The sequence below is a fragment of the Colletotrichum costaricense genome (assembly GCF_030867565.1).
Source record: "Colletotrichum costaricense strain IMI 309622 chromosome Unknown Scaffold_5.1, whole genome shotgun sequence".
Taxonomy (NCBI): Eukaryota; Fungi; Ascomycota; class Sordariomycetes; order Glomerellales; family Glomerellaceae; genus Colletotrichum; species Colletotrichum costaricense.
The window spans coordinates 1,064,903-1,082,032 of NW_026848234.1; the positions used below are offsets into that span (position 1 = coordinate 1,064,903).

Genomic DNA, 17,130 nt, shown 5'->3' on the forward strand with positions numbered 1-17,130 from the left:
CCTCGCCGGGACACACCACTTTCCAGGCCCCTCGGGTATTTCGCTCCTCTAACTGTGTATATAACCTGTTGTTCAGTCTGTAAGCTCCCCCTGAGCCCCTGAGCTCATGCCCCCTCTCACTTTCCATTTCTAACATACCATAGGCACTCCTCATTCTCTCTCACCCACACTCTCTCTCCGGATCGAGGGGTCAAAGTCATGTCTTCCCTAGCAGAAGCAACCGCAATCTTCTGGGCCCTCGTAGGCCCCTGGATGTTCCTCCTAAACGCCTTCTCCTACCTCCCCCCCACCATCCTCCGCCTCTTCCGCGAAGGCGACTACGCAGCCCTTACGACCCCGTCCCGCGTCCAAGACGCCTGGTTCTCCGCCTTTTGGGCCTGGCTCGGCCCCAACATCCGCGTGGGTAGGTCGGACATGATGGTCGCCCTCCTTGAGGGCCGCGTCACGGACGGCAAGGTCGTAGAGGAGCCCGTCCACCCGCCCGTCAGCGGTGTCGTCCTGGAGATCGGGCCCGGGTCCGGGATGTGGGTGGACATCTTCGCCAAGGGCCGCGACGGCGACGAGAAGAAGAAGGCTGCCGACGCAGCGGCTGGTATGGCGCGCGGCGGCGTCAGGAGGCGCGTCGCAGAGGGCGTGGCGAGAGTCTACGGCATCGAGCCCAATACCGAGGCGCACCCGGCACTAAGGAAGAATGTCCAGGCCGCCGGGCTCGAGGGCACCTACGAGATCGTCCCCACCGGCATCGAGTCTCTCTCCGACCCCACGGCGTGGAACGGCAAGATTGAAAAGGGAAGCGTCGACTGCATTGTTTCCATTCTCTGCCTCTGCAGCATCCCCGAGCCCGAGAAGAACATTGCCGAGCTCTACTCCTATCTCAAGAAAGGGGGCAGGTGGTATTTGTACGAACATGTCGAGGTGATGCAGAGCCGCCCCATCCGCCTCTATCAGCGTAAGTCAACCACAAGGAGCGCGACTGAACGGGTCGACATCGATGCTAATTATGTTAGGTATCGTCAATCTGGTTTGGCCGCGGGCTTTGAACGGCTGCCAGCTGTGCCGCAACACTGGTAACAACCTGAGGTCTGCAGGGCCATGGACAAATATTGACATTCGCCAACCCCATGATGAGACATGGTTTCAAGTAGTACCACACATTTTTGGAACTTTTACCAAGTGATTCATCGAACAGGCAAGGTGACCAGGCGTTGGCCCAGCCATCCGATTACTAGTCTACGATCCGATGTGTCAACCTATAGTGCTATAATGTTTGCTACCGGTCGGAATATTGGTCGTGTCACAATTGCATTTGAGGTGCATTCATTCATGTTGGGCGTAAGCGATGCTCTTATCAATTGACTTAGGTAGCTAGCTATACTGCTCATCCCCAGTCACCATTCGCGTGTAGTCCTTCAACCGGTCGCTCGTGATCAATGCACCCTGGATCACAGAGACTTCCGCCAACCGATGCAACATTGCGGTTTGTGCAGTGCGTGCACTAATCGCTCTCTTGTCCATTGATCGCATCGTCAAACTCCAGCAAACCCTTGGATACCCTTCACATCAAGTTACTGTGGTCTAGCTCGAAGCACCGGATGCATCAAAACGGGTAATGATGTCTCCAAGTGTTCGAAGTAGATTGTGTTCGTCCGACGGGGAGAGACGGAAGTAAATGGATAGACCAGCTCGGAGCAGTCTCCAAGTGCCGTGAAGGCCGAGCGTTTCCAAGTCGGTTTTGACAGCGTCAATCAGATCCTCCAGTTTTGAAGGCGTGGCGACGAAGATGTCGTAGATATCCTCAGCTCCTTCTGTCAGGGTCTGGACATCAGCTGGGGTGATTCTGGCAAGGTAATACTGGAATGCATTGGTAAGTTCCTGTAGGTCCGCATTGCCCTTCAATATTGAATCAACGATTCTCATAACTGAGGGAATGTGATCGCACAAGGGGCTGCAGAGCTCCTCGCAGATGAACTCCAGAGTAGCTGAACGGAGGGCATTGTCGACAACACTAAGACTGCCTTGACTGTCTGAATGCCCTGTGCGAGCGGGAGCGCCGTGGCTGGTCTCGGGAGATTTTGGCAAGGCTGGGCGACTGTAGTCCTCAAGACCATGGCCGGTGAAGAAAGCTGTGGCTAGCCTTGAGACGTCGGCAATGACTTCCATGGAAGATAAGACGACCTCCATGACAGGAGGGATGAAGGGACACGTGGGCGGATACCTCGTGCAGACGTGTTCCAGGGCGTTTTGAATTACTTGGACGGTCTTTGGTGGCGTTATTGCGGAGATATCGGAATGTTGACACCGACCAAGGAGATGACACCAGATGAAGCCGATGGCATCGTTGAATGCGTTGTCTGAATGAATTGTCTTTGGATTCAAAGTCCACGGCAGATAGGGGCATCTGATCGACTCGGGGTGATCTCGACACCATCTCAAATACTGGTGCCAAGCAGGGAGGAAAGGCTTGCCTCCTGTGCACCGGCTTCCGTCGTATACCGGAGTGGGAGAGGGCGAGGGCGAGCTGGAGAGGCCGTATTTGGGACTCAAACGCCATGGACAGAAGGTAGCTTTGTGACACTCAGAATCCGTAGTGTGATGAGAGCACCAAGCGCACTGGGCTTTCACCTTTTCCAAGCATACGGTTCTCAACAGAGAGGTACACGGCGTCATTTCAGGGCGTACCGATGTCTTGGAGTAATCGACGGCTGGTGGTTGGCGAATGGTCAGGTCAAATTTGGTCTTAGGAGATTCGGCAGAGCAACGGAGGTTGCTGACTGTATCGTCGAAGACACAATCATTCCCTTGGCTGTCTTGGACGACTTTGGTAGCATGATTGTAGCAGAAGCCATTGGCTAGATGCCCGTCGACAGATTCATCGACCAGAGATACATCATACTCGCCGAAATGAGAGTCGAAAGTACCAAGGGTGAAACAAAGACGACCATCTTTCTTCTGATCGACGTCGGTGCCTTGAAGGTTGATGCTGGAGATGCCTCGGGGAATAGCCTGATCCAGTGGTACAGAAGGAGACACTGCGGTGACGAGTGAAGCTGAGCCAAGCAACAGCGGAGACGTAGCGATAGTGGTGAACTTCATGATGAATATTGGTGATGATGGGGAGTCCAAGAAAAGAACGATAGAATGAATGGGTGTTGATTGGATTGAACTTGGGATGGATGGTAGGCGTGGGTGATGTTGTCTGGGAGTGAGACGACGTGGGAAGAATCGAAGTCTGGTTTACCAAAAGTCCCCGAGTACACCGGCAGTCTGTTTTGCGGCAGCTACATTTTAGAAAGAAGTTTCCGCTGCGATCTGAGTGTCACTTCCTCAAACAACAGTTTTGGCGAAGAAGGGAAGGCGTGGTTAAAGATTCGGGTTTCCAGGAAAGGCGCCGAGCTGACTCTCCTGCCAAGTCTGTAAGAATGGGAACTTGTCTTGTAGAAAGTAAGAAGGAGCCTTGCGTAACTCACCAAAGCAATCTCAGGCACTTGATGTCCATACGTTGGATCGATTGATCTTGGAGGAACATGGAAGAGGGTATCAATGGCCTTGGAAAAAATAAAAAAAAACAAGGCTCGTACCAGTGACCGCCGGATACTCTTCCGAGTATCGTCAATTTTAGAGTTCTAGATTGTATCTACGATCATGTCTACTTTTCTCTCCTCAATAGTGAATGCCAACTAGAATACGTATGAGATGATGATGACTTGAACACAAGGAAGTTTTCTGGTCTCGGCACTTCAGCCTGGTCAACTACCATTACTAGGCGTCTCAAGATCACCTTAGGCCAAGGAGAAACTTCCCTGAGTTGTCATCCAGTTCCATTCTGACTGGTAGCCATGACCAAAAACAAAAAGGCCTCGCTAGACCCCGTTCGAAGAATGATAGAGATTCGATGGAAACATGGAGTGCTCTTCTAAGAGTGGCGTAAAGTGATATAGTTCATGCAGCTACCTGGGTTACCAAAGGCTTGGCGCCAACTTTTGTTGCCTCCTCGTTGAGAGCATCAATCTCAGCCTGTACCAAGGGTATGCCTGTCTTTTCCCGTTCCTGCTGTTGCAACTGCTCAATCTCACCCGGAAAGTATATCCTGTCTACTCCTGCCGCCTTGTCTGACCCAACAACACGCTGGTACAAATAGTCCATCCTTTCACGGAAGTCGTCCAGACTCATAAAGAGGTCTGGCTTGATGGCGACCAGGAAGTGGCCGACGTCCGCTGGTTTTGAGGGGTCGTACGGGTTAGTGACGTGACCAGCGAAAGCAGAGCCAGAGAAGACACCAGAGAACACATCCATCATGATTGCTAATGCCGAACCCTTAGGACCACCCATCGGTAGCATGACACCTCCCAATGCTGCGGTGGGATCATCCGTAGGACGTCCCTCAGCATCTAGCGCCCAGTCAAGAGGAATCTTTTCGCCGCGTCTCTTGGCCTTGTAAATCTTGCCCCTGGCCGCGACTGACGGGGCCATGTCCAGGATGAAAGGCTTGTCCTTCCCCGGCGCACCACAAGCAATCGGTGAAACACCCATGAGCTTGCTCTGCCCGCCCCACGCCGGCAGCGCAGGACTCGAGTTGGTGAACACCAAACTCATCATGTCCGCATTAAGAGCCTGCTGCACCACCCACGCACTCATGCCAAAGTGGTTGGAATGCGACACACTTGCCATGCCGATGCCGAAAGTCTTGGCAGACTCGATGGCAGCTGCCATCCCCATCTCTGCCGCAACGAAGCCGAAGCCGTTTTTGCCGTCGACGTGCGCCACAACCGGTGTGACTTGCTTCAGCTCGGCCTGGGCTGTGGCGTTGAGCACACCCTGGCGAACACGCTCCATGTAGGAAGGAATGCGGTTCATGCCGTGAGTGTCGACACCGCGAAGGTCGGCAGCGACGAGGCACCGGGCGACTATCTTTGAGTTTTCTTCGGGAACGCCATTGCCTTTGAGGATGTCTTCAACCAGACGACGGGCCTCCGAAGCGGCCACTGGTATCTTTTGGGACTCGTCAGCCATCTTGCTGAATGGCTATGCGGAGTTTGAGGCGCAGAATTGCGGAAGATGTGCCGTGCAAGGTTGGGAGATGATGTGGAGTATTGCACGGCAATATCTGTCGTATGAATGGCTACAGGATTGATTGGATATGAGGTGCGATTTTCGAACCTAGCATGGCCTCTCATGATATACCAAGGCAAGTGAATGGCGTCGCGAGGAAGAGAGCAGTGAAGCACACGCATCCGCACGGAATTCAGCCGATGGTGCGGGCAAACCCCGGCACAGCAAATTAACAAAGGGTCTGACGCCACGGGGTTTCCCCGCGCAGCCTGGGGCCACTACTGTCAACCAACTTCATCCTCTGTTCCACCTCGGAGAATTTCCGCCTCGTTCCCTTCAACCTACCCAAACACCACATCGCTCTCCTAATGTGATGACGGAAACCAGCCAAGCACTGGCTGCCCCGAAAAACGCAATATGCCCGAAGATACCAGCTCCCGGTCGACACCCCGTCAGGCCCGCAGAACCGCGCGATTGAGGCTCGCTTGCTCTCGGTGCCAGCGGCGGAAGATCCGTGTAAGTGGACCTCCGAACCTCAATTGAAGATGTCAGGGTACTAAGTGGGTGTCTGATAGTGCGACGGGCAATTGCCTGCGTGCAACAATTGCAAGAAGGCCGGAGTTGCTTGCACTGACGGCGAAAGTGTCCGTCTTCGGGATCTTCCCAGAGCGTATGGCTGTTCTCAAAGTTCCCACCTTCGCACATGTTTCTGACATTCAGCTAGTCAAATTTCGAACTTAATCGAGAGAGTCAAGTGGCTCGAGAGCATTGTAAGGGAAAGATGCCCCGAAGTCGACCTAAGTCAAGGCCCGTCTGGGGATTTTGACATGGAACTTGATGGTGATGAAACCTTTGCAAGGGACTCAACAATCAGAGTCAACAGTGCATCGCCCGAGGATAGTCTGAACCTCACAGGGAGTCAGCCTCCACAAGCACAGCCGCTTCGACCTTCAGAGCCAGTGCAAGCCACTCAGGCTATCCGTTCAGGACCTCGTTTGGTCGATCCCATTGCCAGCAGTACGCTATCACACGAGATTGGCATGGTGTCATTGGGTAGTAGCCAAGACCCGAAGTATATCGGGCCGTCGAGCGGATACTTCCTCGCCCGACTGATGTTGACTTCGAACCGGCAGGATGACCAATCTTGGCCAATCAAAACCGGAGTATCGAATCCGTCCATACCAACTGCTCTCGTTGAGGCGATGCATGGCCCAATGTCACTGCCAAGCAGACATCATGCGAAGCAGCTAGCAGATAACTACTTTGACGTTATCAACTGCCAGTTCCCCGTTTTGCATCAGCCTAGCTTCATGGCTTTGATGGATCAAATGTACGAGAACAGTATCGACGTGGAATCTGCTCCCACAGCTGCCTTCCAAGTATTTATGGTCCTCGCTTTGGGGACCACGGTGCTCTCTCGTCGAGTGAGGGCACGTCTTCCCGGAGAGTCATATTGCCTATCTGCGATGCAGAGTTTCGATCGAATCAGCATCGACAGCTCGATTCCTGGACTGCAATGTCTTCTTTTGCTCACGATATTCACAATGCACAGTTCCAACATGCGTCTCAACGTATGGTACCTGAACTACCAGTGCATCGCTGCTATCCTTGACTTGGGCTTGCAGCGTGACATCAACACTAACGCAGGTATCTCCCTTCTTGAACAGGAAATGAGGACTAGGATATTCTGGGTGGTTTTCACTTTGGATAGGATGATCGCGACTATGATGGGTCGCCCGATTGGACTGCGAGACGAGGCATGCGATCTTCGGGTATGTCCGCCCCAGTATATGGTCCTTCAGCCAACCCATCCTAACAGTCTCTTAGCTTCCACAGCATATAGAAGATGCTTCCTTGCAAGGATCACTCCAGCCACCTGCCAATCAACCCCCGGGTCACATGGCCTTCTCGATACATCTGTTCCGTCTAGCCAAACTCAACTCGGAGTTCAAATACGTTGCGAACAGCATTGTCCGAGACACACCGCGTTACGCCTACCCGGCGGTTATTGACATAAATGAGTGGCAGCAAGGAATGTTGGAACAGCTAGACGAGTGGTACAGCCAAATCCCCAACACACCCGACTCCGACTACATCCGCACCATCTGTCAGATCCGATGCTACGGTCTGCGGATGCTCGTTCTCCGGCCCAGCCCCGCCATCCCGAATCCATCGCCCGAGATCCTCAAGAAGTGCTTTAAAGCCGCTCTTGAGGTCATCCGTCTTTTTGATCAGCTGTACAAGAAGAACTTACTCATACATACGTGGAATACTTGTCACTCAGCAGTCCTCAGCATTATCACTATGCTTTACTGTCTGAAGATGGTGCCCGAGATAGCAAAGCAGACGGCTTTGGATGCCCTCATGTCTGACTTCAGCGCCGGGTTAGGAGTCTTGGCTGCAACGGGCGAGCACTGGTCCGGAGCAAAACGTTGCCGGGATATCTTGGATGACATGATCCGGGCAACCATCCGATGGGTCAAAGACATTTCCAGCCAGACCTTCGATGTAGAACCCCCTGCTCAACGTCGATCTCTGCGACTAGATCCCGCGCATTCGCATACAATGAGCTCGTACAACGAGGGTGCCAGCCTTGTTGGGGCGGAACCCCACAGACTGAACTTCTCAGAAGGCTTTGCCCAACCACTGTCATTGAGCTCTGCGACTGAAAGTGGCTCGGAAAGCTTCCTGCATCAAGATCCATTTGAATCGTTTCTCGCCAACACTGCATTTGGCGACCCAATGCACACCGGCGACAACGCGAACCTGGATAGCATCATGCGAGGCCTGTTTGATGACTTTATACCAACTTACCCGAGCTTCACCTGATATACAATCCTGTTCATGAGCATGTATTATGCAAGAGTCAATTGCATCTTAATTGTCTAAGACTATCGCGGTGGACCATTCGCCGTCAGGAAGTCAAAATCGGCTCCCCCCTCTGCCTGCATGACGGAACGCAGATACAGTCCTCGATAACCGCGAATTCTCTTCTTTGCCACCCAAGGCGCATTGCTGCCGCCACTTTCCTCTTCCTTGGCCAAGGCTTCCTTTTTCGCGACAATTCTCTTCTGAATCTCCTCGTCGGATATCTCGACTTTGATGAGACGTTGTTCCACGTCGCAGGTTATGATGTCGCCAGTTCTGACGATGCCGAGAACCGATTCGGGGTCTGCCGCTTCGGGAGAAATGTGCAGAACGATAGTCCCGCCCGCCGTACCGCTCATACGGCCGTCAGATAGGCGGAGCATGTCCTCGACTCCTTGAGCTGCGAGCTTTCGGGGGATCGGGATAAGGCCTGCTTCTGGCATACCTGGGTTGCCCACAGGCCCGATGTTTTGGAGTACAAGCACGCTATTTGGCGTCACCTCGAGATCCGGATCATCAATTCGGAGAGCCATGTCTGCGGAGCCAGCGAAGACGACTGCTGGGCCGGAGTGCTTCAATAGCCGGCGATATTTTGACGCACTCTGCTTCGTTACAGCTCCGCCTGGAGCAATGTTGCCACGGAGCACGGCCAGGGCCGAAGCTGGGTATAGGGGATCGTTGAAAGGCTGAAGACAGTTGACCAAGCTATCCCGTGGAATAGGGGTGAATGGCGTACTTTCCAACTCTTCTCCCAGCGTCTTGCCTGTTACTGTCATGGCGTTCAGATGCAAAAGAGGCTTGAGTTGGTGCAAAAGCGCCAGCATGCCGCCAGAATTGTGGAAATCGTCCATGTAGTTTTGTCCGCTAGGCTTCAGATCGACCAACAACGGAGTCTTTCTTCCGATTTCATCAAATGTGTCGAGCGTGATTGTGCCGGCTACAGCAGGGTGACGACCTATGATGGCCATCATGTGTACAACGGCGTTGGTCGACCCGCCAATGGCTTGCAAGACGGTGATTGCGTTCAGAAAAGAGTCGCGGGTAAGCAGGTCTTGCGGTCTGAGCTTCTTCTGATGGAGAGCCACAGCTAGGCCTCCAGTCTGTTCGGCAATACGCAGTCTTGTTGATGAGACCGCTGGAGCTGTGGCACCTTTAAACGGCATCATTCCCAGACCGACAAGGATACAAGCCATGGTCGATGCGGTTCCCATAACACCACAAGTACCACCCTATCGCGACGATCAGCTTATGAAACTCTCTTCCGAGTGACGGAATACACCTACCGTCGGTGCCAGCTCGTCATTGATAGCAGAGATATCTTCGATATCAATCTTACCAGCTCTATAGGCGGCCCAGTTGTTGCGGCAGTCTGTGCAAGCACCAATTCTTACACCTTTGTGGCTTCCCGGCATCATGGGGCCAGTGACCAGATGCAGGATAGGCTTGTTCGCCGATATGCCGCCCATCAGCTGCGCAGGAGTTGTCTTATCGCAACCTGTCCGAATCAGTCAATACTCATCTCATCTTCCAACCTGGTTTAATACAGCTCACGTACCTCCGATGAGGACCACCGCATCACACGGCTGCGCCTTGATCATCTCCTCCGTATCCATACTCATGAGATTCCGCAGATACATACTCGTCGGCGACGCAAAGCTCTCATGGATACTGATAGTCGGGAAATCAATCGCCAGTCCGCCATTGAGTTGGACGCCGCGTTTCACAGCCTCGATCAGCTGTGGGACGTTTGCATGGCACGGGTTGAAGCTTGAGTAGGTGTTGACGATGCCAATAATGGGCCTCGAGAGCGCGTCTTCACTGTACCCAAGAGCCTTGATAAACACCTTGCGCAGAAACAGCGAGAAATGAGCGTCGCCATAGGATGTCAGGCCCTGCCTCAATCCCGGGGCGTTGGGGTCAATTGGTGTCGAGAGGTCATAGTCTCCCGTCACTGGGGCCTTGCCGTCTTCTTTCTTTGGGGTTGCTGTTTGGTCGCTCATGTCTGCTGTGATTTTCTTGTCTTCGAGTGTAAAGAGACATTTCGAAAGAACGATGTAATGCGACGGCGGGAATTACAATTCCCCATCTTATGGTTGGTCCGAATCAGACTTATCCGGAGTCGTGTTGTAGATGCGGGGACTCCGCATGTCGTAATCGCCCGGTCCAATTCGGTAATAAGACGACGGGAGCAAAGCGGCCGCATCGTCTTCGGCGCCGTCGGGATTTCTCCGTCTAAGTGGCCACAGACAACAGTACCGTCGACGGACATGTCCTCATAGGACCTTGAGATATGCCTGATGCATAGAACATGTAGTTACATGCATCATTGATACTTATATCCAGCTTCAAGATGACTTTTTGTTCGGTATCTCAGCACATTCGCCGAAGGCATCTCGCTGCAGCTTGAACATTACCACCCGCTTTTCCGCTTCAGCAAAACCTTTTCCGCCCCGAAATCCAACCATCGCCATGCTCAACCTCCAAGGAAAAGTCGCCCTGGTCATCGGCCTCGGCCAATCAGGCACAGACGGCTGGGGCATCGGCGCCGCCTGCGCCGTGACCTTCGCCGCCCAAGGCGCCGCAATCTTTGGCGGCAACCGCACCATCGAATCCACCACCAAGACTCAAACCACCATCGAGCAAGCCGGCGGCGTATGTGACGTCGTCGCGACCGACGCCACGTCCTCCGCATCCGTCAAGGGGCTCGTGGACGCGTGCGTCGCGAAGCACGGCCGCATCGATATTCTGCTCGCCAACGTCGGCGGGTCGCAACCGGGTTGTGCGGCAAGTATGGAAGAAGAGACGTGGGATGCGCAGGTGGAGTTGAATCTGAAGAGCGTGTATCTCGCGTGTCACCACGTTCTGCCTGTCATGGAGGCGCAGGAGGGGGGTGGAAGTATTGTTTGTGTGTCGAGTATTGCGGGTTTGCGGTATATTGGTAAGCCGCAGGTTGCGTATAATACGACCAAGGCGGCTGTGATGCAGTTTGTCAAGGCGACGGCTGTGGTGTATGCGAAGCGAGGGGTACGGTTGAATACGGTTGTGCCTGGGTTGATGGAGACGCCGTATACGAGGCAGTTGGCGGAGAGGTTTGCGCCCAAGGACGGGCAGCCTGGTGGTGGCGGCGGGTATGAAGCGTTCAAGAGAATGAGGGAGGAGCAGGTGCCGATGGGACGGATGGGGGATGCGTGGGATGTTGCGAATGCGGCGGCGTTTTTGGCGTCTGATGAAGCGAGATATATCACGGGCCAGAAGATTGTTGTTGATGGGGGGATTACTTCGTCTACGGGGCGTACTTAGAGTTGCGATTCATCATATTATGTACAAGTACTGTATCACTTAAGACCTTGTCACGCAGGATCGAGAAGTCGTTTCTGCGACCTGAGGGAGTAGTTCCAAGACCAAAGTCACATCAGAAATGATAATATGGGCCAGCGCAAACATACCACTTTACGCGCTTGTACAACATAAGTTAAACCTCATTTAATGGTATCGATGAGAATATTATGCTTGAGCTTGGATTTCTAACAAGTCTATATTCTAACTACGATCCGACCTGTATGTGGACGCCAGTCTTCTTAGTCTACGCCGACCCATTTGCCAGCCCTTTGGCCATAAACTCGCACATATACTCGTCCTCCTGATCAACCTCAAAGTCAAATCTGGTTACATCCTCCTTGAAAGGCCACAAATATGTACTCGTTACTCTATAAAGTTGCGAAAGATTTCCTTGGCTCAGCTTCATATTCGTCTCGAGGCTCCTTAAAGCAAACGCGGGGTGAGCTGCTTCTTACCTGTGATGCTCCGGACTAGCTTGATACGTCTCCAGCGCTTCTCGGTCTTGATGAAAGCTCAGTAGCGCAAAGTGGTAGCCTTTGCTCCTCTCGATGGGATCCGTGATGGACGGCCCGCCGACGATGAGGCGTTGGTCTTTGACGCAGGGGAGGGATTTGAGGGTTTTGAGTTCGCGGACGAATGTGGATTTGTGGTCTTCCGAGACATCGGAGCGGAACTTGAATAAAACTTCGAGGGGATTAAGATTAGAATTTGTTTCGATGGTGTGAGGCGTGGGAAGCAAGTATTGGGGGGTTACCTATGTGGGCGACTGTCATTGTAGACGTGTTGCGAGTGGACGATGTAGGCTAAGTCCTTGAGTTTCTTCTTTCGCTGGAAAATTTGATATCGTCTTTGAAAACCGGGAGTAAACGCCGTGGTACTGATACGTTTGGATATCTAATAATTCAGTCAACGGTCCTGTGGTTGAATCAATTCCAGACCGAGTTGCATTGTGCCCGGTGGGAGGACACTAACGGGCGAATCCCGCGACCTTAGCCCACAGGCTCCACGTACTGAACGGACGAACCCCGTAGCAGCGGCTTTGTCGACGGGCCTCCACTCCGTGTAAGTCATTCAATTGACGACATGAAAATGCTGAATTGTGTATCAAAAAAAGGACTGAAGAATCAGAATTTGGTGGTCAAGATAGGTTGAATTCCACTTCGGTATGTTAGGCGGGGAGAGATGCGAAACCCCTTAGAAGATGGGCACTTTCGCCCCGTTCTCAGGCAGCTCCAGATCATGGGACCAACCACCTCCGTCACAAGCGCACGGAGTACTGATACACCTCAGAGCATTCTCAGCCGGTTAGATCATTAATTGCTCACTGTTTCCTCCGAGACTACACAGAAGCATACCACTCTAACACCCTCTCAGTCGGGGAAAAAGTTTACACCTTGGAGTCCTTCTCGCTAGAGACCTCGACATGCATCATGTCGTCTCCTTTGATGTCTTGAACGCTGCCAGAGTCCGTCTCGGTCGTCTTGTACTTCCCCTTCTTAATATCGCGACGCCACAGGTACTGTCCAAGCATGAAGAGAGTCCACCAGATGGCCACGAACGTGGTATTGACAGTGAAACCTTTCCGCCATTTGGGAGCTAGATGGAGGAGTTGAGATATCAGCATGATTTTTTCCAATTGCTTGGATATGGTGATGGTGTATAGTCACTTACCCTCTAGCTTTGGGAAGACCGTGATTGGGTAGAAGCTGAAGAAGATCCAACCGCAAGTCATCTGAGCGAAGAGACTGTTAGCAGGCGGTTCCGACAATGGCGGATGTGGATGATGTAGTCTGGTGCCTTACCATGGCACCAGTAGTGAAGGCTCTGGCTTCGTTGTCGTCTTTCATAATCATGTTGATCCAAGGGAAGAAGATTGGTGTGAACTTTGCGAGAATAAGCATTCGTAATCGTGTTGTTTTACAAGTGAGCAAGGACTTACGCAGCTAGTCAATCCAAGCATGTAGTAGGCGGCAACTGTGTTCCAATGAGCAAGAAAACCCTCCATGTCAGATCGATGCAAAAGACTTACAGTGCAAACCAGTTGGAATGTCCCAAATCAGGAGACAGACGTTCGCGAAGAAGAGGATACCCGCTACGACGCACATGACGGCCCAGATAGGGTAGATCATACACAGCGAAGTGGCAACGACACCGGCCACGATGGAAATTGCTTGGACGCCAGTGGGGATGACGTTGATCTCCGCAACGGTGTAGGTGCCGTGCAGGGTGGCCTCATGCTTGAGCCAGAGTGCCATCTGGCCAGCGACATAAGAGGTGCATTGGAAGCTACGGAGATCATAGTGTCAGTCTCATACAAAGTTGGCCCGAGACACTGCTCGTGACTTACAAGACGTAGGTGAAGACGGCGAGGTAAAAGTGCCAATGAGTAAAGACGCGCTTCAGCATCCTCTTGCCAATCCTCTTGCTCTCCTTGACCCCGTCATCTCTCATCCGCGCCTGAGCAAGCTTCTGCTCCGCATCCGTGAGCCACCAGACCTTGGGACTCGTCGGCAAGCCAGGGAACAGAAAGAACCCCGCAATCGAGATGGGCAAGCTTATGATGCCGTCAATGATAAAAAGCCACCGCCAGCCAGCCATGCCGGCGACGCCGTTTAGGTTGTTGTACGCCGCGGCCTGGAGGTACCCGCCAAACATGGCGCCAATGTTGGACGAGACGTACCACACGCCCGCGCGCTTGAAGAGCTCGTCGCTGCGGTACCACGAGGTTAGGAGGTAGATTGCGCCCGTGGCGGCCGGGGTCTCGAGGACGCCGAGGAGAAAGCGGATGCCATAAATGTCGTACTCGTTGCGGAGCTTGCACTGAACGAAGGTCGTGATGGACCAGAGACATTCCATTGCGGGGAGATACCAGCGGGTGAGGTGTGGGCGGGAGATGATCATCATGGAGGGGATCTCGAAGATGAGGTAGCCGATGTTGTAGAATGTTCCGAAGAGCGAGTATCTGGCAAAATTGATTAGACACAAGCAGACTGGGGGGCAGTAATCTCAACTGGAGGCTCACTTACTGGTTTCCTGTAAGTTTCAGGTCCTCTTCCATGCCTGAGACGTAGGCGTGGTTGATATTGGCTGAGTCGAGCCATTTCAAAAAGACTGCTCTCATGTTAGTGTTTACACGAACAGACAGGTTGACAGCAAAGTCATACACATCAAACAGCACAGGGAGAGAAGAATACTGTCTGCTCAGAACCGTCATTAGCATCTACTCAAACATATGGATGAGTGGAACTGTACCAAGCTTTCGAAGCAACTTCTTCTCTTCCTTGGAGTAGTGGCTGGGGTACCAATCAAAGATGTAGAGCCAAGCGACCCACAATGATCTCGTCTGTGGCTTGGGCGTCGAAGAGCTTACAACCAGCTCTTGGTCATCGAGAGGCTTCATCGTGGCAGCTGGATTCGCATTTCGAGCAGTCCTATCGAGACTGACTCTATCCGCCATGGTGGGCTGCAATCAGATCCCTATGAGATTGAGAGGCAGTCCAGGTTGTAAATCGTTGCTAAGGTTAAGAATGGCGAGTAAAGAAATCCCGTCTCTCTGAAGATCTCAACTATCCGAGTGAAGTTCTTGGTGATGTAACCCCACACTTTATATCACTTCGAAATAAGCCATCACTCTCAGAGCTATGTTGACAGGCTAGAGTAGTCCGCCGACGGTAGCAAAGGCCAAGCAATGTTGTCTTTGATGTCTTCCCCGCAATCCGTACCCCAGTCTACGCATGCCCGACTCTAAGAATGGGGTGTGGAGAAGTTCCTTGCGGTCGACCGCCGTACTTAGCCAACGACACTTGCTCGGAGGATTGTCCTCGGGGATGAGGGGCATCAATACCCCGACTGTTGCGTCGCAAATGGGCGGTCCAACACAGGATGCATCGCGAGGATCTTTCACCGAGACATCAGCCGCGGGACCGATTCAATGGAATAGATGCCTTCGCTTCCGACGGGCCGTTGACGTTGATGGTTTGCATCAAGGTCTTGGTGATTATCAATCATGTGATGGCTCGGGTTTCTGAAAGATGTACAAAATGACAACTTTGGCATATGTCACGTCTATCCTATGAGCAAAACATCTTTTGGAACCCCAAATTCGGATTTCGAAGCAAAGAAGTATTCAGCATGGCCGCTTCTGTTATGAAAAGCTTACCGGCCATGACAAAGCACGCCCACTCTCAGGAGGCCGTTGTGGACAAGCTGTCTACGGTTCCGCGTCCCGACAGCATGTCTTCCGAACCACCTCTTTCAATATCGACTCTGCCACCAGAAGAGCTGTCTGCAGACATCACCAGTGAAACCTCATGGTCTGATGCCGCGGTAGAAATAAGCGAATGGCCAGCCTTCCAACCATCCATATCGCTCTCTACCTACCTCGCCGAACTGTTCGAAGAGAATATCACAGCCAAACTCTGCCGCACCGCGACCAAGTCTCTCCGAGAGCAAGCATCCTCAACTTTTGGCGAGATTCGGAAGATCCCGATCGCCTTCCCAGAGATCGTACCCCAGAATGGCCCCAATGCGGGCCAGTACGAGTTCCGAGATCCAGAGTTTTGGACCTGCGGGTTCTTCCCGGGAACGCTGTATGCCCTATTGGAGCGAAGCGTCAAGCACCCGCAAACGATGGGACTCGCCAATGCCGGGCCTGGGCCCAGTGTCGCCAGTCTCCGCCAGCATCTGCGGGGACTATGCAAGATCTGGGCCGATCCCTTGCACGACATGGCCGGCCGAACGGACACGCACGATATCGGATTTATCATTATGCCAGCGCTGCAGAGGGACTGGGAGCTGAACGGTAACGAGAAAAGCCTCGCTTCCATCGTCAGGGCTGCGCATTCTCTCGCAACGCGTTATGTCCCCGCCGCTGGAGCTATTCGCAGCTGGGACTGCCTCTTGAAGAAGGACATCACAGTGACCGACATGACGACGAATCTCCTCGCAATCATTGACAGCCTATGCAATCTGGACCTGCTCTTCTACGCTGCAGCACATACTGGCGACAGTACCCTCTCCGACATCGCCACAACGCACGCCCGTACACTGTTACACACGCACCTCCGACCAGAATCCGTGAGCACGCTGAAGAAAAACGGATACAGAGGTCAGCTCTATTCAACATGCCACGTTGCCAATATCGATCCGGCTACCGGAGATCTCAAGTGGTGCTGGACGGCACAGGGATACGCAAACGATTCCACGTGGGCCCGTGGCCAGGCGTGGGCGATCCTGGGGTATGCTCAGACCTACCAGTGGACTCGAGACAGAGCTTTCCTCGAGGCTGCCATGGGTGCTGCAGAGTACTTCCTTTACAGGCTCGATACGGCGCCGTCGTGTGTGGATACACCAGTGGCTGACGAGGAGACGAACTGTTGCTCTCGAGATGGGCAGCGAAAGAAGACCAAAGGCCGAAGAGTCCCTCTTTGGGACTTTGATGCCCCGATACAAAACGCCGCGGAGCCTCTGCGAGATTCATCGGCCGCGGTGATTGCTGCTAACGGCATGTTGGTGTTGTCACAATCACTCAAAGGCATTCAAGAACATGCCTTGTCGCGGCGCTTCTTCGACGCGGCGGTTGAGATCGTCCGAGACACCCTCGATTACTCACTCGCAGATGAAAAATCTCAGTTCACCAGAGCTAGCAGCGAGGCGGGATTGGAAGTGGAAGATGCCATCGCTGGCCGATGTTTCGATGGCATCATCAAGCACGGAACGGCCAATAACAACGAGAATGCCAGACGAAGATACTGGAATCATGGCCTCGTTTACGGTGATTACTATCTCGTTGATTTTGGAAACAGGCTTTTGAATATGGGTTTGACGTAGAGTGTTAGTGCTGTTTCCCGATTATAGACCTGGCTTACTTTAAAC

At 53.0% G+C, this 17,130-nt stretch overlaps 9 protein-coding genes across 9 annotated transcripts; 4 read left to right on the forward strand and 5 right to left on the reverse strand.

Moving 5' to 3' along the window:
* Positions 1 to 198: 198 nt before the first annotated feature.
* On the forward strand, positions 199 to 1,177 carry CCOS01_05499 (methyltransferase domain-containing protein; the record flags this gene model as incomplete). The annotated part of the gene is made up of 2 exons (XM_060453678.1): positions 199 to 949; positions 1,008 to 1,177. 2 exons carry the CDS (start codon positions 199 to 201, stop codon positions 1,175 to 1,177), a joined length of 921 nt encoding a protein of 306 aa, XP_060315450.1.
* Positions 1,178 to 1,575: 398 nt separating this feature from the next.
* Positions 1,576 to 3,093, reverse strand: CCOS01_05500 (uncharacterized protein; the record flags this gene model as incomplete). Its single annotated transcript, XM_060453679.1, has 1 exon — positions 1,576 to 3,093. The coding sequence occupies one exon, from the start codon at positions 3,091 to 3,093 to the stop codon at positions 1,576 to 1,578; it is 1,518 nt and encodes a 505-aa protein (XP_060315451.1).
* Positions 3,094 to 3,939: 846 nt separating this feature from the next.
* Positions 3,940 to 5,010, reverse strand: CCOS01_05501 (malate/L-lactate dehydrogenase; the record flags this gene model as incomplete). Its single annotated transcript, XM_060453680.1, has 1 exon — positions 3,940 to 5,010. The coding sequence occupies one exon, from the start codon at positions 5,008 to 5,010 to the stop codon at positions 3,940 to 3,942; it is 1,071 nt and encodes a 356-aa protein (XP_060315452.1).
* Positions 5,011 to 5,466: 456 nt separating this feature from the next.
* On the forward strand, positions 5,467 to 7,878 carry CCOS01_05502 (uncharacterized protein; the record flags this gene model as incomplete). The annotated part of the gene is made up of 4 exons (XM_060453681.1): positions 5,467 to 5,565; positions 5,625 to 5,719; positions 5,774 to 6,821; positions 6,877 to 7,878. 4 exons carry the CDS (start codon positions 5,467 to 5,469, stop codon positions 7,876 to 7,878), a joined length of 2,244 nt encoding a protein of 747 aa, XP_060315453.1.
* Positions 7,879 to 7,940: 62 nt separating this feature from the next.
* CCOS01_05503 (dehydratase) lies at positions 7,941 to 9,917 on the reverse strand (the record flags this gene model as incomplete). The annotated part of the gene is made up of 3 exons (XM_060453682.1): positions 7,941 to 9,146; positions 9,201 to 9,412; positions 9,473 to 9,917. 3 exons carry the CDS (start codon positions 9,915 to 9,917, stop codon positions 7,941 to 7,943), a joined length of 1,863 nt encoding a protein of 620 aa, XP_060315454.1.
* Positions 9,918 to 10,386: 469 nt separating this feature from the next.
* Positions 10,387 to 11,217, forward strand: CCOS01_05504 (oxidoreductase ucpA; the record flags this gene model as incomplete). The annotated part of the gene is made up of 1 exon (XM_060453683.1): positions 10,387 to 11,217. One exon carries the CDS (start codon positions 10,387 to 10,389, stop codon positions 11,215 to 11,217), a length of 831 nt encoding a protein of 276 aa, XP_060315455.1.
* A 283-nt stretch (positions 11,218 to 11,500) lies between these two features.
* On the reverse strand, positions 11,501 to 12,029 carry CCOS01_05505 (stress responsive A/B Barrel domain-containing protein; the record flags this gene model as incomplete). Its single annotated transcript, XM_060453684.1, has 3 exons — positions 11,501 to 11,624; positions 11,712 to 11,940; positions 12,011 to 12,029. 3 exons carry the CDS (start codon positions 12,027 to 12,029, stop codon positions 11,501 to 11,503), a joined length of 372 nt encoding a protein of 123 aa, XP_060315456.1.
* A 614-nt stretch (positions 12,030 to 12,643) lies between these two features.
* CCOS01_05506 (vitamin H transporter) lies at positions 12,644 to 14,713 on the reverse strand (the record flags this gene model as incomplete). Its single annotated transcript, XM_060453685.1, has 9 exons — positions 12,644 to 12,852; positions 12,928 to 12,988; positions 13,059 to 13,139; positions 13,196 to 13,230; positions 13,286 to 13,542; positions 13,604 to 14,218; positions 14,283 to 14,367; positions 14,421 to 14,453; positions 14,509 to 14,713. The coding sequence occupies 9 exons, from the start codon at positions 14,711 to 14,713 to the stop codon at positions 12,644 to 12,646; spliced, it is 1,581 nt and encodes a 526-aa protein (XP_060315457.1).
* Positions 14,714 to 15,138: 425 nt separating this feature from the next.
* Positions 15,139 to 17,085, forward strand: CCOS01_05507 (unsaturated glucuronyl hydrolase; the record flags this gene model as incomplete). The annotated part of the gene is made up of 2 exons (XM_060453686.1): positions 15,139 to 15,289; positions 15,380 to 17,085. 2 exons carry the CDS (start codon positions 15,139 to 15,141, stop codon positions 17,083 to 17,085), a joined length of 1,857 nt encoding a protein of 618 aa, XP_060315458.1.
* Between the last annotated feature and the right edge of the window lie 45 nt (positions 17,086 to 17,130).